Source organism: Schistocerca cancellata, chromosome 3 (assembly GCF_023864275.1).
Source record: "Schistocerca cancellata isolate TAMUIC-IGC-003103 chromosome 3, iqSchCanc2.1, whole genome shotgun sequence".
NCBI lineage: Eukaryota > Metazoa > Arthropoda > Insecta > Orthoptera > Acrididae > Schistocerca > Schistocerca cancellata.
Genome location: NC_064628.1, coordinates 159,018,286 through 159,037,849, shown reverse-complemented (window position 1 = coordinate 159,037,849; position 19,564 = coordinate 159,018,286). Strand labels below are relative to the sequence as shown.

General features: G+C 43.0%; 1 protein-coding gene across 2 annotated transcripts in view; it reads right to left on the bottom strand.

The window, feature by feature from the left end:
• Positions 1 to 862: 862 nt before the first annotated feature.
• LOC126174779 (uncharacterized Golgi apparatus membrane protein-like protein CG5021) overlaps positions 863 to 19,564 on the bottom strand; it is an 86,453-nt gene continuing 67,751 nt past the window's right edge. For both annotated transcript variants that reach the window (XM_049921125.1, XM_049921126.1), the window contains exon 7: positions 863 to 1,716. In XM_049921125.1, coding sequence (XP_049777082.1) covers positions 1,648 to 1,716 — 69 coding nt within the window. In that variant the 3' untranslated portion in view covers positions 863 to 1,647. The remainder of the gene's footprint in view (positions 1,717 to 19,564) is intronic.

Below are 19,564 nucleotides of genomic sequence, written 5' to 3'. Positions count from 1 at the left end.
AGATACTGAACTTCACGCCGTAAGGTGTATAGTGTGATCTACTTCAATGTGAGCATTAGGTCTTATACACTTGTATTTATAGCCGGCCGTGGTGGCCGTGCGGTTCTAGGCGCTTCAGTCCGGAATCGCGTGACTGCCACGGTCGCAGGTTCGAATCCTGCCTCGGGCATGGATGTGTGTGATGTGCTTAGGTTAGTTAGATTTAAGTAGTTCTAAGTTCTAGGGGACTGATGACCTAAGATGTTAAGTCCCATAGTGCTCAGAGCCATTTGAACTTGTATTTATCCTGATCAGCATTTACTGCGCAAGTAGACTGTGCTGTAATACTGCTGTATTACTGAATGCAGAGAAATATGATGGAACTCACTTCTAGCAAATAGCGGAACTGTTGAAATTCAAATGAGGAGTAATGATGCTTAATGTAGAATTATCAATAGTATCACACGCCCTCATCCTGTGGAGGGCATAGTATCTGGACAGCACAGCCTCTCAGGGATTTAACTTCCAACATTGGAGCTGTAGCATATTCTGGTTATTACTAACAGTATACACATACTTCTGGGAGTATCATCAGAAGTTTGGCGATGAACATCCTTCCATTAGTACGATTCAGCTGTCAGTTCCTAAATTTCCTTAAAGATGACTTTGCTATAGTCCATGGACTGTCATTTCCTCATTTTGTTTCATACAGTGATAATATCTTAAATATCTTTATTGATGACAAAACATCTCTCAGTTTCCTCTTTTTCTCTGTAAGTCATCTGACCTTTTGCAAAATAGAACCTGACAGCTGCCTCCATTCTTCAGCAACAGTGATTATCTCCAATTTTTGCCTCACAATGTACACATGAAAAACAGATCATATTTTACAGACAAACTTTTTATTAAATAGTGTATGACAAGGAAAAAAAACCTTACAAATATATATCAGCATTATGCTGAAGATCAAACAGTCCATGAATCAATCAATCAATCAATCTCTCTCTCTCTCTCTCTCTCTCTCTCTCTCTCTCTCTCTCTCTCTCTCTGCATTTGCATAAATACAATCACACATTACAATGAACAGTCATAAGTAATTACATGTTAACCATGACTCACAACTATCTTTTATACAATATTTACAAATAGTCATGGTAATGACAAAACAGGTCTTTTGTTTACAAAATAACATCTTGTGGTGAAGCAATTTACACACTTACATATTTTCATTAAATTGTGAGCTCATCGCAATGTGAGGCCTTTCAAGTCTCTGTTCAGTATACTGTGTTACATCTCATACTGTGTCACATTATATACAATTCCAATGCATCATGCAACGATAAATGGTATTCACTACTGATCATATTGTTTTGATAATGACAGAAATAAAGGATAAAAATTGATGTCAACTGTTTCCGAACATAGGAGTAATGCAAATACTCCATTTTGTTGGATTGCAGCAACGTTATTTCTGAAGAAACTTCTCAATGACAAAAGCAGTTATGGAATGTAAGAAACTGACATGTACAGAGAAGAATACCATCGTGCTGAAAAGAACAGGAAGACTTGGCAGGTATAAATAAGTTAAAAAATACTACACTATAATACAGAAAAAATTTGGAATATATTTGATATTTAAGTCTTCAGTTTCCATATACGAGGAACAATTTAAATCACATTTGTCTGTCCTGGTGCATTACTTGGACGCTGATTGCTCCTCGTTAATAGAGATGTCATCTGAAATAAAGCAGTACAAGATTTATTTAAAAAATAAAAATGTCAGTGTAGCAGAAACATCTGTGTTTTTAACAAATAATACCCACAAGCAAGAAACAGTATAAAAATTTCATTTGTGAGTGCCAAGAGGCATGGGTTATCACAGGGTATGAAAAGACCAACTGATTGTCAATGAATGCAGGAAAGAATGGCATATATGAGGACACATTCCAGGTGGCAATGTGAGTAAGGAATGTATGACCTAAGATCTACACAAGAATTTTTTTGTATAAATACATACACCCATGAATGCTGACACAATGGTCCTTTGGAGAAAGAGGTATGAAAGAAAACTCCAGCAGTCAAGTGAAGAGGGGAGAGTTTGTGATGATCCTTGTAAGATTATGATCTAACCATTAATGGCACCATCATTTCCACTGGGTCCATGTGATATAATCACTACAATGCAGATATAGGGGGGTTCATACAGACACTGGTGGCCCTAAACATGGACAGAAACTTGATTGTTTACTTAAGTGATTGTTCAAATGAAACAGTATGTTCCAGCACTTTGTTGATACTGTCCACTACAGCAAAGAAACTTAAATAAAATGCTGTTGGAATTCTTGATGGAAATTTGCATTAAATTACAGTACCTACTGCCCCCCCTTCCCCCCTCCCCAGCACACACACTGTTATCTGCTTCAGTACCCTCTCTTAAATGAACATAAAATCTCTTGTTTGATGTGCATTGATCTTCAGGACAAAATCAGAGACTGGGTCATTAAATCTGCCTCAGATTCCAATTTCTTATTCCCCAAGAAAATAAAAGAGTGCGGCTGCATCAGCTTAGTTCCAAGTGAGTTTTCAAATATTTGAAGATGTGACAGAAGCACTTCCTTCAATCACATGCGGTGGTCAAAGCACTGCATCACTGCAAAGTTTTAAGAAGTTTCTGATATTGCAGTAAGTTAATACACAAAAATAAACCAGTAGTTTTGATCCACATTAATGTACCTATGGGTTCATTCTCAAGAAAATATCATTGCATTAATATCTTTATCTAAGGCTGTGTTCCTCCCTCCCCCCCATGAACCATGGACCTTGCCGCTGGTGGGGAGGCTTGCGTGCCTCGGCGATACAGATAGCTGTACCGTAGGGGCAACCACAACGGAGGGGTATCTGTTGAGAGGCCAGACAAACGTGTGGTTCCTGAAGAGGGGCAGCAGCCTTTTCAGTAGTTGCATGATTGACTGATCTGGCCTTGTAACACTAACCAAAACGGCTTTGCTGTGCTGGTACAGCGAACGACTGAAAGCAAGGGGAAACTACAGCCGTAATTTTTCCCGAGGGCATGCAGCTTTACTGCATGGTTAAATGATGATGGCATCTTCTCGGGTAAAATATTCTGGAGGTAAAATAGTCCCACATTCGGATCTCCGGGAGGGGACTACTCAAGAGGACATTGTTATCAGGAGAAAGAAAACTGGCGTTCTACGGATCAGAGTGTGGAATGTCAGATCCCTTAATTGGGAAGGAAGGTTAGAAAATTTAAAAAAGGAAATGGATAGGTTAAAGTTAGATATAGTGGGAATTAGTGAAGTTTGGTGGCAGGAGGAACAAGACTTTTGGTCAGGTGAATACAGGGTTATAAATGCAAAATCAAATAGGGGTAATGCAGGAGTTGGTTTAATAATGAATAAAAAACTAGGAATGCGGATAAGCTACTACAAACAGCATAGTGAACACATTATTGTGGCCAAGAGATACAAAATCCACGCCTACCACTGTAGTACAAGTTTATATGCCAACTAGCTCTGCAGATTACGAAGAAATTCATGAAATGTATGATGAGATAAAAGAAATTATTCAGATAGTGAAGGGAGACAAAAATTTAATAGTCATGGGTGACTGGAATTCGATAGTAGAGAAAGGAAGATATGGAAACGTAGTAGGTGAATATGGAATGAGGGTAAGGAATGAAAGAGGAAGCCGCCTGGTAGAATTTTGCACAGAGCATAACTTAATCATAGCTAACACTTGGTTCGAGAATCATGAAAGAAGATTGTATACATGGAAGAAGCCTGGAGATACTGGAAGGTCTCAGATAGATTATATAATGGTAAGACAGAGATTTAGGAACCAGTTTTTAAACTGTAAGACATTTCCAGGGGTAGAAGTGGACTCTGACCACAATCTATTGGTTATTAACTGTAGATTAAAACTGAAGAAACTGCAAAGAGGTGGCAATTTAAGGAGATGGGACCTGGGTAAATTGAAAGAACCAGAGGTTGTAGAAAGTTTCAGGGAGAGCATTAGGGAACGACTGACAAGAATGGGGGAAACAAATACAATAGAAGAAGAATGGGTAGCATTGAGGGATGAAATAGTGAAAGCAGCAGTGGATCAAGTAGGTAAAAAGACGAGGGCTAGTAGAAATCCTTGAGTAACAAGAGATATATTGGATTTAATTGATGAAAGGAGAAAATATAAAAATGCAGAAAATGAAGCAGGCAAAAAGGAATAAAAACGTCTCAAAAATGAGATTGACAGGAAGTGCAAAATGGCTAAGCAGGGATGGCTAGAGGACAAATGTAAGGATGTACAGGCGTATATCACTAGGTACAAGATAGATGCTGCCTACAGGACAATTAAACAGACCTTTGGAGAAAAGAGAACCACTTGCATGAATATTGAGAGCTCAGATGGAAACCCAGTTCTAAGCAAAGAAGGGAAGGCAGAAAGGTGGAAGGAGTATATAGATGGTCTATACAAGGGCGATGTTCTTGAGGATAATATTATGGAAAAGGAAGAGGATGTAGATGAAGATGAAATGGGAGATATGATACTGCGCGAAGAGTTTGACAGAGCACTGAAAGACCTAAGTCGAAACAAGCCTCCAGGAGTAGACAACATTCCATTAGAACTACTGATAGCCTTGGGAGAGCCAGGCCTAACAAAACTCTACCATCTGGTGAGCAAGGTGTATGAGAAAGGGCTAAATACCCTCACACTTCACGAAGAATATAATAATTCCAATCCCAAAGAAAGCAGGTGTTGACAGATGTGAAAATTACTGAACTATCAGTTTAATAGGCCACGGCTGCAAAATACTAACATGAATTCTTTACAGACAAATGGAAAAACTGGTAGAAGCCCACCTCGGGGAAGATCAGTTTGGATTCCGTAGAAATATTGGAACACGTGAGGCAATACTGACCCTACGACTTATCTTAGAAAATAGATTAAGGAAAGGCAAACCTACGTTTCTAGCATTTGTAGACTTAGAAAAAGCTTTTGACAATGTTGACTGGAATACTCTCTTTCAAATTCTAAAGGTGGCAGGGGTAAAATACAGGGAGCGAAAGGCTATTTACAATTTGTACAGAAACCAGGTGGCAGTTATAAGAGTCGAGGGACATGAAAGGGAAGCAGTGGCTGGGAAGGGAATGAGACAGGGTTGTAGCCTATACCCGATGTTATTCAATCTGTATACTGAGCAAGCAGTAAAGGAAACAAAAGAAAAATTCGGTGTAGAATTTAAAATCCATGGAGAAGAAATAAAAACTTTGAGGTTCACTGATGACATTGTAATTCTGTCAGAGACAGCAAAGGACATGGAAGAGCATCTGAATAGAATGGATAGTGTCTTGAAAAGAGAATATAAGATGAACATCAACAAAAGCAAAATGAGGATAATAGAATGTAGTCAAATTAAATCAGGTGATGCTGAGGGAAATGGATTAGGAAATGAGACACTTAAAGTAGTAGATGAAATTTGCTATTTGGGGAGCAAAATAACTGATGATGGTCGAAGTAGAGAGGGTATAAAATGTAGACTGGCAATGGCAAGGAAAGCGTTTCTGAAAAAGAGAAATTTGTTAACATCAAGTATAGATTTACATGTCAGGAAGTAGTTTCTGAAAGTATTTGTATGGAGTGTAGCCATGCATGGAAGTGAAACATGGACAATAAATAGTTTGGACAAGAAGAGAAAAGAAGCTTTCGAAATGTGGTGCTACAGAAGAATGCTAAAGATTAGATGGGTCGATCACATAACTAATGAGGAGGTATTGAATAGAATTTGGGAGAAGAGGAGTTTGTGGCACAACTTGACTAGAAAGAAGAATCGCTTGGTAGGACATATTCTGAGGCATAAAGGGATTACCTATTTATTGGAGGGCAGCGTGGAGGGTAAAACTCGTAACGGGAGACCAAGAGATGAATACACTAAACAGATTCAGAAAGATGTTGGTTGCAGTAGGTACTGCGAGATGAAGAAGCTTGCACAGGATAGAGTAGCATGGAGAGCTGCATCAAACCAGTCTCTGGACTGAAGACCACAAAAACAACAAGGCTGTGTTGTGTACTTCATTATTTTTTAGCCCTTGTTATCTGTCCCTGTTCTCAAAAAACTCAATCTCATACTTGAAATTGCAGCATTTTATCTCTATCTGGTGGTACATGAAGGCATATAAAGAGAGTTTCAGTTAGTACTCACTACCTTACTGTAACTGTCTTTTAAGTCATTTGAGAAAAAAACGAAAAGGAGCAAACAATTGGATGAACTGTGAGAAGCACTGTGGAAAGAAGTTACATTATAAATGTTTGTAGAGCTATCAAAACTGGCATGTTCAGATTATTGATATAATCAAACCAACAATTACTTATAATAAACAACCTACCACATTCATAAAAAGTTATATATGCAATCACAAAATATTAGCTGTTAAAAGCTGGAGTTCATTCCAGTGACCTATTGACACACAATGAAACTGTCTTTAGTGTTACTGTTGATGGTAATGGCAGAGTGTCTCAGCACTTTACATCAGATATGCTGGTTCTCACAGTATGCCATTCAATATTTCTTAAAACTGCTTAATCCTGTCTCTGAAGGAAATAGAATATGTGTTAAATATTGAAGGGTTAGCTCCTTCAGACACAAAGAAGAAAGAGTGAGAAACAAAGACTATTATGGCATAGTTAATGGTAAACTGAAGAACTCTCATCTCATGGAAGCCTGAAGAAACGAAGTTTTATTAGTACAAAGGATAAAATTCAACTGTCAAGAACATCAAGGAAACAATGCTTAAGCCTATAATCTTTTCTTAATCACTGCTGGTACTTACTTATAACTTCACATTTTAATTGCATAATAAATCAAACTTTATCAGTTTATGTCAAGATATTACATATACCTAACCTCCTTTCTTCTACATCATTTAATTACACACACTTATCTTCATCTTAATTCTGTGTAATACATCCATGAGCAATGACAGTAATAGTATTCAATATAATAAATGATACGGCAATACTCTGATTATAGCAGACATCAATGTCTAACCACTTCTGCCACAACAACTAACACAGGTCACCTAAAGAGGGTGGATACCATCCTATTTGGCATGTTGGTCCAAAATGTCCCACATATTTGCTACAGTGCACTAATTTATAAGATTCCAATTATGTTCCTCATGCCAAGTAAGCATGAGATTCACTGTGGATTAAATTTGTTGCCTTTGAGGACAAGGGTTAAGTTAAGGCCCTTACTACAACAGCAAAATTCAGTTCTCTTGTAACTCCATACAGCAGTTCAAATTCAAGACCTCTTTCCCTTCCACTGAGCAATCATTTACCGTATTTACTCGAATCTAAGTCGCACTCGAATCTAAGTCGCACTCGAATCTAAGCCGCACCTAAAAAATGAGACTCGAAATAAAGGAAAAAAAAAAAAAATTCCCGAATCTAAGCCGCACCTGAAATTTGAGACTCGAAATTCAAGGGGAGAGAAAAGTTTTAGGCCACACCTCCAAATCGAAACAAAGTTGGTCCATTGTAATATGAGACACAATGTAGGTCGAATGAATGACGATACAGTTACAGTAGTTTGGTTCGAGTCGTAAGCTTAGCAGTTAAGCTTTACCACGTAGCCATTGCTATGCGTCAGGCACTCCGTCCGTATTTATACGGGTACCCTTCCTTTTTCACGTGCTTTGTCTGGTTTGAATCGATTGCTTATTTTGCTTTGATCTGATAAGTGCTGTTTTCTTTGTTATAGGTGTTTGCGTCACTCTTAAGCTGAAAATGCATTACTGCACTGTGTCGTGCATTGTTTGTCGCATTCTGATAGTGCGTGTTTACGGCCTGTCGCGGCTCGCGGCATGGCTTGCTTTTGTGCGCGCTACCGCCGCGTACAATTAAAAAGAGAGAGAGGAATCGTCTTATTAGCGAAACAGTGGCAAGAGACTGGTATTTGTTGTTACTTACACTGCCGCTTTCTTTGATAATGCTCAACAAGAATCAAATAATAGACTGTGTATGATAGAACATGTTCTGAACGAGAGTAAGGAGAAAATTTTTCTCTGTTTGAAAATCTTTGCGGCCGCTTCTTTATTACATCAAATTCTGCACAGAAATTAGAGTCATCTTAGATTTAAAAATCTAGTCACTTGCCGTGCTTCATTTCTGACTGTATCACTATTAGGCATAAGAATAATACGAACATAAACATGACACAATACGTATATTCTTCCGCGTTTGCTGTTGTCTCACTCTAGTTTCGTAGTTTATTAGGCAGACAGGATTTAAATGAGATAGCAGCAAACACGAAAGAATACATGGCAAAATGTTTATATCCGTATTACTCTTATGGTGAAGAGAATACTGTATGTGATTCAAATTTCATCAGGTTCCTATTAGCAACAATCTCTTCTCACAGATAGGAAAAAATTCAGAACGTAGAGTTGGCCATATTGACAAACATCCCAAACAGTCTTGCCAGTCGGATTTTCGTAGTACACTGAAATTGTGTACATTCGAAGATGAACAATACGGAATTTGTATTTACTTCGTTGGATAAGGTATGAAAATGCAGTGGTCGAAACTCGCGGCGGAGAAAAAAAGCTCGTCTTCCACTATTTCTTTTTTTATTTATTTACTGACGCAGAGGTTTTGGCGCCAGTATTTATCTTTGTGCCTACAAAGCACGCCTGCGTAGCGCTACATATATTCGACGGCAGAAGTTAGTTGTGGCGGCACGTACCAACATTTTTCAAAACTTCCGCTTGCTTTGCACTCGATTCTAAGCCGCAGGCGGTTTTTTGGATTACGAAAACCGGAAAAAAAGTACGGCTTAGATTCGAGTAAATACGGTAGTGAAGTTATTACATCCTTGTAACACCAAGAAGTGTTTTTTGTATGCAAAGTGAGATACTGACTCAAAGTAGTTGCCTCCAAAGTTTTAATTTTGAAAGTCTATGGGTTGGGTTGGTATGCAGGTCAGAGGGCACACAAGGGCTCCCCAAGGGCTCATCTGTGGCAAGGGAAGCCTGTCACAGTTTAAGTTATACTTATATTGCACACATGGTGCTCATGATAACAGTATTGAAAACTAAACATGCATTCAGAATTCTTATTGTGGACAGATTGTTCAGTTAAGCTATTACAGACTGATAAATATAATTTCTAATACTGCTTTACCTAATGTTATACAGTGTTGACATACAACTGCAATGTCCTTGGTATTCATGAAGAGATAATACATAGTCAGTCATTTACAAAATGGAAGTTTCATTTAAACCAGGATGTCATTGATAAAGAGTAATGTATTCTTGAAGTAACTTCACTGCTAAACATGTGATACAGTCTTAGTCTTCCTGTACACCACTTTTCCTGGGGAACACCATTTCACCTGGGGCTGCTCGCCCGCTCAGTTTACAGCCAGATCATAAAAATGCGACATACTTCACACGTGTTTCCAGTGCTATCTGAAACAAAGTGGTTTCATTCATGCTGCATGCAGCCAACAGTCTGTGGGCACACAGCATGTGAAAACGCTTTGTGTGGTCAGCTCCGTCCAACAAACAGTGGACTATCATGTCTATGTGAATTCTGGCACAAACGTGCATGAAGGAAAACACTTGTGTGACCAGATACTAAAACTGTGGGTTAATATAGTACGACCAGTGCAGAGGTAACAAAGGATGGTGGATTACTTTTGGGAGCAACAGGAGGAGGAGTGGCATGCAGCCAACATCATCTTGGCAGTGTGGAGGTTATTAGAGGGGGCAGTAGCCCACCAGGCGGTGTTCCATATGAAGAGATCTTATATGCATCCATTCCGCTGGATAGGTCAGGAGTCCACTACACGCAACAAGCGGCTACACGGGTAGCAGGGGTTGTGTGGCATGGGCTGGGCGGTTTTTTAGGTTAGATGGCCTCGGGCAAGTACAGAAAGGGCAACAGCCTCATCGGGTGCGGGGCAAAGTCAGGACATGCGGGGACCAAGCAGCAATCGGTATTGTAATTGTAAACTGTCGAAGCTGCGTTGGTAAAGTACCGGAACTTCAAGCGCTGATAGAAAGCACCGAAGCTGAAATCGTTATAGGTACAGAAAGCTGGCTGAACCCAGAGATAAATTCTGCCGAAATTTTTACAAACGTACAGACGGTGTTTAGAAAGGATAGATTGCATGCAACCGGTGGTGGAGTGTTCGTTGCTGTTAGTAGTAGTTTATCCTGTAGTGAAGTAGAAGTGGATAGTTCCTGTGAATTACTATGGGTGGAGGTTACACTCAACAGCCGAGCTAGGTTAATAATTGGCTCCTTTTACCGACCCCCCGACTCAGCAGCATTAGTGGCAGAACAGCTGAGAGAAAATTTGGAATACATTTCACATAAATTTTCTCAGCATGTTATAGTCTTAGGTGGAGATTTCAATTTACCAGATATAGACTGGGACACTCAGATGTTTAGGACGGGTGGTAGGGACAGAGCATCCAGTGACATTATACTGAGTGCACTATCCGAAAATTACCTCGAGCAATTAAACAGAGAACCGAGTCGTGGAGATAACATCTTGGACCTACTGATAACAAACAGACCCGAACTTTTCGACTCTGTAAGCGCAGAACAGGGAATCAGTGATCATAAGGCCGTTGCAGCATCCCTGAATATGGAAGTTAATAGGAATATAAAAAAAGGGAGGAAGGTTTATCTGTTTAGCAAAAGTAATAGAAGGCAGATTTCAGGCTACCTAACAGATCAAAATGAAAATTTCTGTTCCGACACTGACAATGTTGAGTGTTTATGGAAAAAGTTCAAGGCAATCGTAAAATGCGTTTTAGACAGGTACGTGCCGAGTAAAACTGTGAGGGATGGGAAAAACCCACCGTGGTACAACAACAAAGTTAGGAAATTACTGCGAAAGCAAAGAGAGCTTCACTCCAAATTTAAACGCAGCCAAAACCTCTAAGACAAACAGAAGCTAAACGATGTCAAAGTTAGCGTAAGGAGGGCTATGCGTGAAGTGTTTAGTGAATTCGAAAGTAAAATACTAGGTACCGACTTGACAGAAAATCCTAGGAAGTTCTGGTCTTATGTTAAATCAGTAAGTGGCTCGAAACAGCATGTCCAGACACTCCGGGATGATGATGGCACTGAAACAGAGGATGACAAGCGTAAAGCTGAAATACTAAACACCTTTTTCCAAAGCTGTTTCACAGAGGAAGACCGCACTGCAGTTCCTTCTCTAAATCCTCGCACAAACGAAAAAATGGCTGACATCGAAATAAGTGTCCAAGGAATAGAAAAGCAACTGGAATCACTCAACAGAGGAAAGTCCACTGGACCTGAAGGGATACCAATTCGATTCTACACAGAGTATGCGAAAGAACTTGCCCCCCTTCTAACAGCCGTGTACCGCAAATCTCTAGAGGAACGGAAGGTTCCAAATGATTGGAAAAGAGCACAGGTAGTCCCAGACTTCAAGAAGGGTCGTCGAGCAGATGCGCAAAACTATAGACCTATATCTCTGACGTCGATCTGTTGTAGAATTTTAGAACATGTTTTTTGCTCGAGTATCATGTCATTTTTGGAAACTCAGAATCTACTATGTAGGAATCAACATGGATTCCGGAAACAGCGATCGTGTGAGACCCAACTCGCTCTATTTGTTCATGAGACCCAGAAAATATTAGATACAGGCTCCCAGGTAGATGCTATTTTTCTTGACTTCCGGAAGGCGTTCGATACAGTTCCGCACTGTCGCCTGATAAACAAAGTAAGAGCCTACGGAATATCAGACCAGCTGTGTGGCTGGATAGAAGAGTTTTCAGCAAACAGAACAGAGCATGTTGTTATCAATGGAGAGACGTCTACAGACGTTAAAGTAACCTCTTGCGTGCCACAGGGGAGTGTTATGGGACCATTGCTTTTCACAATATATATAAATGACCTAGTAGATAGTGTCGGAAGTTCCATGCGGCTTTTCGCGGATGATGCTGTAGTATACAGAGAAGTTGCAGCATTAGAAAATTGTAACGAAATGCAGGAAGATCTGCAGCGGATAGGCACTTGGTGCAGGGAGTGGCAACTGACCCTTAACATAGACAAATGTAATGTATTGAGAATACATAGAAAGAAGGATCCTTTATTGTATGATTATATGATAGCGGAACAAACACTGGTAGCAGTTACTTCTGTAAAATATCTGGGAGTATGCGTGCGGAACGATTTGAAGTGGAATGATCATATAAAATTAATTGTTGGTAAGGCGGGTACCAGGTTGAGATTCATTGGGAGAGTCCTTAGAAAATATAGTCCATCAACAAAGGAGGTGGCTTACAAAACACTCGTTTGACCTATACTTGAGTATTGCTCATCAGTGTGGGATCCGCACCAGATCGGGTTGACGGAGGAGATAGAGAAGATCCAAAGAAGAGCGGCGCGTTTCGTCACAGGGTTATTTGGTAACAGTGATAGCGTTACGGAGATGTTTAACAAACTCAAGTGGCAGACTATGCAAGAGAGGCGCTCTGCATCGCGGTGTAGCTTGCTCGCCAGGTTTCGAGAGGGTGCGTTTCTGGATGAGGTATCGAATATATTGCTTCCCCCTACTTATACCTCCCGAGGAGATCACGAATGTAAAATTAGAGAGATTAGAGCGCGCACAGAGGCTTTCAGACAGTCGTTCTTCCCGCAAACCATACGCGACTGGAACAGGAAAGGGAGGTAATGACAGTGGCACGTAAAGTGCCCCCCGCCACACACCGTTGGGTGGCTTGCGGAGTATAAATGTAGATGTAGATGTAGAAATGTACATCTGGGATGGTGAAAGAGAATGTTCAGTGAGTAATCGCTTCTCTAGCCAAACAGTCAGGCAGTTCATTCCCTGGGATATACACACAACTTGGGACCCAGTGTAAGACAACTGAGCAGGTAGTACAACTAATATCAGAGAGCAGATCATGAATAGGAGATATCACAGGGTTAGCCTGGATACTGCTCACTGAACCACTAAACATTAAAACACTGTCCAAGGGGGGGGGGGGGGGGGGGGGGTTCTGTTTAACAAAACACAAGGCCCTTTTAATGGCTATCCCAGCAACAACTGATAGTCCTGGTCAGCGGGAGATGTACCACCCCATCCACATTTTAGAACCATTAGTGTAAATGGAGAGAGCATCCTGTAGGTCCCAACGAACTGACACAGGAAAAGTCATGGTGGGGGCAGGGGGTGGGTGCGAGGGAGGAGGGAGGGGCAGTGCGTCAAAAGCCTTATGTCTTTGAAAAGATCAGTGGTACAGCATTAATTCATGGTATGGGTACTAACCAAAGAGGACTGTACAGGAACACATGGGGTGCACAATCTGAGGGGGCTTGGCAGAGGTCCCGGCAGTGATTGAGAAAATGAGTCACATTTATATGTTGGATCATCTGATTTTCAATCTTAATCATGACCTGGAGCATATTGTGTGACTAGTAAAATGCCTGAAGCAGTCACCAGTCAGTGAAAGGTCTGTTATATTGTTCAAGGTTAAGGGGGTTGGTTGGTTTAAAAGAGGGGGGGGGGGGGGCAAGAGACCAAACTGTGTGGTCGTCAGTCCCTTGTTCTGAATAAAACAAAGCCTCAAGAGTGAGAATCAAACATATGATACATATAACACAGAATGGCAAGAAAGGAAAAACCACAAGAAAGAAGGAAAGGCAACGAACACAAGAAGGGACAAAAGAGGACAAGAAAACAAGAGAGAGACGCAAGAAACAGTTAGAAGATAGTAAAACAAGAAAGCAGATTACAGTGGCTGGCAGACCATGAAAATAAAAAGGAGAAGCCAGTCACTCTGCAACACATTAAAATCTCCACCCTAAAAGCACTAGGGTGGAGGACACAGAGGGACAAATGACATGGGCTAAAACTCAGATCGAATGATAAAACCCACCCTCACGGATAAAACATAAAACCAAATCAGCTGAAGAGATGTCTGCTAAAATCAGTGATAACGAGTCCAGCAACCAGAGATGAAGCCGCAGGGCAGCCAAAGGACAGGGCAGAAGAATATGGGCCACTGTCAACTGGGCGCTGCACCAACACTGAGGCGGGTCTTCATAGTGCAAGAGGTAACCGTAGGTCACCCAGGCATGACCAATGTGGAGCCAGCAGAGAACCACGGAATCCCTGCGAGAGGCTCTCATCGAGGACTTCCACACATTCCTGCTCACCTTAATGGCTCGCAATTTGTTGTGCATTCTAAGATTTTGCCATTTCCTCTCCCAAAGCTGAAAAAGTCTGCAGCGTAATAATGAATGCAGGTCAGTTGTGGGGAGACCAATCTCCAGAAGCAGTTTCTGTGTATCCTGTTTGGCCAGCCTGTCATCAAGTTCATTTCCTGGGATTCCGACATGACCAGGGGTCCAGACGACTGCTCAAGGAGTCACTACATGAAAGAAAGGACTCCCCAGGTCATGAACGGATATACTGAAGTGCATGAGATATGGCCACCAGCTCTACAGTGAATACACTGCAGCCACCGGGTAAGGAATGCTGTTCAACATGGCCGCCTTGAGCATAGGCAAAGCCAATGTGACGGTCAGTCATCGAGCCATGGGTGTAAACCACTTCAGATCTCCGGAACACGTCGAGAATCAAGTGGAAGTGAGAGAGGAGAGACACAGGGTTAACGGAGTCCTTAAGGCCACGTGGAAGTCCAGGCAAAGTTTCAGCACAGGGCTAAACCATGGAGGTGTACAGGAATCGACCTCGAGGAGAGGTGGTATAGGAAGGGACTCCAGTTCAGACAGAAGCGATCACACGCTAACTGCGATCGTTAGACCTGACTTGGGTCGCCTATGCGGGAGGTCAACCGCCGTGGTTGGGAAAAGAAGACGGTAATTAGGTTGTTCAGGAGAGCTATGAATGTGTGCAACATAACTGGCAAGCAGTTGTGCACGTCTGATCTTCAATGTACCAGTACGCAGGTCACCGGACTCGTCCTAAAAGCTCCTGTCGCTAGTCTAACTCCGCAGTGGTGCAATAGGTCGAGCAAATGCAACACTGAGGGCGCCGTCGAACCATAAATCACACTCCCATAGTCAAGGCAGGATTGAACAGGGCTTTGTAGAGCTGCAGCAGCGTGGAGTGATCTGCACCCAAGGTGGTGTTGCTCTGGCAGCGGAGGGCACTGAAATGCTGCAAACATTTCCGTTTAAGCTGACGAACGTGAGGAAGCCAAGTCAAACGAGCATCAAAAACCATACCTAAGAATCAATGTGTCTCCACGACAGTGAATGGATCGCATTTAAGGTAAAGTTTTGGTTCCAGATGAACGGTACGACGCGGCAGAAATGCACGACACACGCCTTCACAGCTGAAAACTGGAAGCCATAGGCTAGAGCTCATGATAGCACCTTGTGACTGGCTCCCTGTAGGCGACACTAAGCAACACCAGTACTGGTGGAGCAGTACGAAATGCAGAAGTCATCTGCATACAGAGAGGGTGAAACAGATGGCCCTACAGCTGCTGCTAGAACCTTAATGGCCACTAAAAATAAAGAGACACTCAATACAGAGTCCTGTGGGACCCCATTCTCCTGGATATAGGCGGAACTATCGGAGGCACCTATTGGGACACGGAAAGTACAGAGCGTCAGAAGATTTTGGAGGAAAATTGGAAGCAGGCCTTGGAGACCCCACTCGTATAACATGGCAAGGTGGTGTCATAAGCTTTACGTAAATCAAAAAAGATAGCAACCAGGTGTCGGTGGCTGGAAAAGGCTGTTTGGATGGCAGATCAAGGGACACAAGATTATCAGTGGTAGAGCGATCCTGGCGAAAGCCAACCTGACATGGAGCCAGTAGGCCACATGACTCCAGGACCCAACCCAACTGCCAACACACCATACTTCCAGCAGCTTGCAAAGAACATTGATGAGGCTGATGGCTGATGGGCCGATAGCTATCCACATCAAACAGGTTTTTACCAGGTTTAAGCACCGGAATAACGGTGCTCTCCCAACAATGCGATGGAAGGATGCCATCACACCAGATCCAATTGAAGACTACAAGGAGATGTTGCTTGTAATCAAATGAGAGATGTTTAATCATCCGACTGTGGATCCAATCAGGCCCAGGAGCTGAGTCGGGGCAATGTGCAAGGGCACTGAAGAGCTCCCACTCTGTAAATGGCGCATTATAGGGTTCACTGTGGCATGTAGCAAACCAGAGGTCTTTCCTTTCCATCCGCCATTTGAGGGTGCGAAAGGCTGGGAGGTAGTTCTCCGATGCAAAGGCTCGAGCACAGTGCTCAGCTATTGCATTTGCATCGGTAGATAACATGCCATTTATGTGAACAATGGGAACACCAGTTGGGGTCTGGTATCCAAAAACTCATTTGATCTTTGCCCAGACTTGGGAAGGTGACAAATGGCACCCAATGGTCGACACATATATCTCCCAACATTCCTGCTTCTGTCATTTTATAAGCTGGTGTACACGGGCACGGAGCCATTTAAAGGCTATGAGGTGCTCCAGGAAAGGGTACCTCTTGTGCTGCTGTAGACTGTAGACCTTGCCGACACTTTTTAATTGCCACAGTGACTTCCGGAGACCACCAAGGGACTGTCTTTTGCCGGGGGCACCCGATACAGCAAGGGATCACATTTTCTGCCGCAGTAATGATCATTGTAGTCACCCACTCAACAAAGACACTGATGGGGGTGGGGGGTGGGGGGGGGGTGGGGGAAGAGACAATGGTGACTGCAGAGGTGAAAGTTTCCCAGTCTGCCTTGTTTACAGCCCATCTGGGCAGGCATCCATGGGCCTGACGCCAGGGCAGTGACAGGAGGATGGGGAAGTGGTCTCCAGTGGATAGATGGGAGAAGTCCTGGGCTGCAAATGGATATATGAATGGCCAAGTAACTACCTAGAGCCACACTGAAATGTGCAGCGGCCCCAGTATTTAAGAGGCAGAGGTTGAACTGAGACGGTAAAGTTTCGACATCTCTGCCTCCGCCAGTAAGCACGGTGCCACCCCACAAGGGGTTATGGGCATTAAAATCTCCCAAGAGGAGGAAAAGTTTAGGGAGTTGATCAATCAGGGCAGCTAATACATGCAGGGGTACTGCATGATCTGGAGGAAGATATACGAGGGCGGTTCAGAAAGTAACCTCCGATCGGTCACAGTGCGGGTTGTGGGGGGAGTAGCGACGCCATCTGTGCGTTCACGCACCAACAGGTCAGTCGGCATCAAGCCGTGGTCGAGTGAACGTCGTACCTGCGCTAGTTTAGTTTTTGTGGCAGTTTGAAATGTGTGCTGCAATAGAAAACCCCGCCAAATGTGAAGTGCGTGCTGTCATAAGGTTTTTTACAGCCAAAGGATATTCTGCAGCAGCTATTCATCGTGAGCTTTGTGCCGTGTACGGACCAAGAGTTATGAGTGAAGGAGTTGTCCGTGAATGGGTATGTTTATTTAAAAGTGGACGAGAAAACGTTCATGATGAAGAGAGGAGTGGTAGACCATCATTGGTGACTGACGAACTCGTTCAGAGAGTTGATGCAAAAGTTCGTGAAAATCGACGTTTCTCAATGTCGGAGTTGTCTACTGGTTTTCCACAGATTTCTAAGACTCTCTTGTACGAGATAGTGACAGCAAGATTGGGTTACCGTAAGTTCTGTGCACGATGGGTGCCCAAAATTCTTACCGACCACCACAAAACTCAAAGAATGGCCTCTGCATTAGACTTTCTGTCACGTTATGAGGACGAAGGAGAACCATTGTTAAACAGAATCGTGACCGGTGACGAAACCTGGATTAAGTACGTGAACCCTGAGACAAAAGAACAATCAAAGATGTGGGCACATTCAAATTCGCCTACCAAACCAAGAAAAGCCTCGCAAGATTTTTCTGCCAGAAAACTGATGGCAACGGTGTTTTGGGATGCCAAAGGGGTGTTGTTGGTTGAATTCATGGAACGTGGTACGACCATTAATCAAGACGTGTACTGTGAAACAATAAAAAAGTTACGACGGGCTATACAGAACAAACGCCGTGGTATGCTGACTTCCGGTATCGTTTTTTTGCACGATAACGCCCGTCCTCACTCTGCTCGCAGAACAACGGCCCTTCTTGAGTCCTTCAAGTGGGACGTTATCAACCATCCACCTTACAGCCCAGACCTGGCGCCAAGTGATTATCACCTCTTCATGCATTTGAAGAAATGGCTTGGGTCACAGCGGTTTGATGATGACGAAGAGCTCAAAGATGCGGTCACAGGCTGGCTCCAGGCACAAGCGGGTGATTTTTATGCAGAAGGAATTTCAAAGCTTGTGAAGAGATACGATAAGTGCCTCAATCGCTATGGAGACTATGTAGAAAAATAGTGCAAAGATGTAATTGTAAGATGTATATATTAAAATATTTTTATTTAACTTGGTGTATTTTTTTAAACCAACCGGAGGTTACTTTCTGAACGGCCCTCGTACATTGAAGACAGTTATTTCCTGCATCATCCTTATTCTGACAGCTAGAGCTTCAAGAGGAGTTTGAAGAGACACAGGTTCACTACAGACTGAGTTTAAGACATAAAGGCAAACTCCGCCTGACACTCTATTATAGTCACAATGGTTCCTGTAATATCCCTTATAGCCACAGTGTGCAGGGGTCCGCATTGCTGGGAACTATGTCGCCTATAGGGCAACGCAGAAAGCAAGTGTAAAGCTTAACAGTTGCTGTAGCTCGGGCAGGAAGTAGAAAAAACCACCGCAATTCCACTGGATGATGACATCATTGTGAGACTGGGAAGGTATGGAACATTCAATGAGGCAGTTTATGCCTCACGGTCACCTGCTGCCACTGACTTACTGCTGAGCAGTCAATATCCATTGTGTCTGAGGGTCTGATGAGATCTAGGTCCTCGGCAGATGCCAGAATCTCCACCTCATCCCCAGATGCAGAGCTTGTAGGTAGAGGAGGTGTGGGTGCCACTGCAGTGCCTTGGCTCTTGGTGGGGTCTTTTGATTTTTTGGTTTCTCTCACTGCCCCTTAGGTTTGTCCTGCTCGGAGGGCTTCACTGATTCAGTCTCGGGGACTGAGGATGACCATGAAGCCCTACGACCAGCTACCTGTGGTTGCTTCAGCCCCTGGCAGGTGTCAGCTGTGCCACTGGTAAGAACCTGGGAAGGGAGTGACCCAAGGGACCCCTTCCTAGCGAGAGAAGCCAAAGAAGTTGTATGCTTCTCCAATTTAGAAGTAGTGATGGACGTTCCTGATGGTTGGGGGGTGGGAGGGGTGGGGGGGGGGGGGGGTTGCTCCCGAAGTAGGTGGTGCAGGAGCAAGAGGGAAGGTAGAGCCCCCCTACAGTCAAGGGGGAAGATGTAGTCTTACAGCTCTGAGAGCCGACTGGAATTCGCTGAACTGATGTGGGCGGGCTACTACTGTTGTTGTAGTGGCGGCATAAGAGGAAGTCATTCGCACAGGATGGAGTCATTCAAATTTTCTCTTAGCCTTAGTGTAGGTCAGTCGGTTCAGGGTCTTGTACTCCATAATTTTTCTTTCTTTCTGTAAGGTCCTGCAATCCTGCAAGCAAGGGGA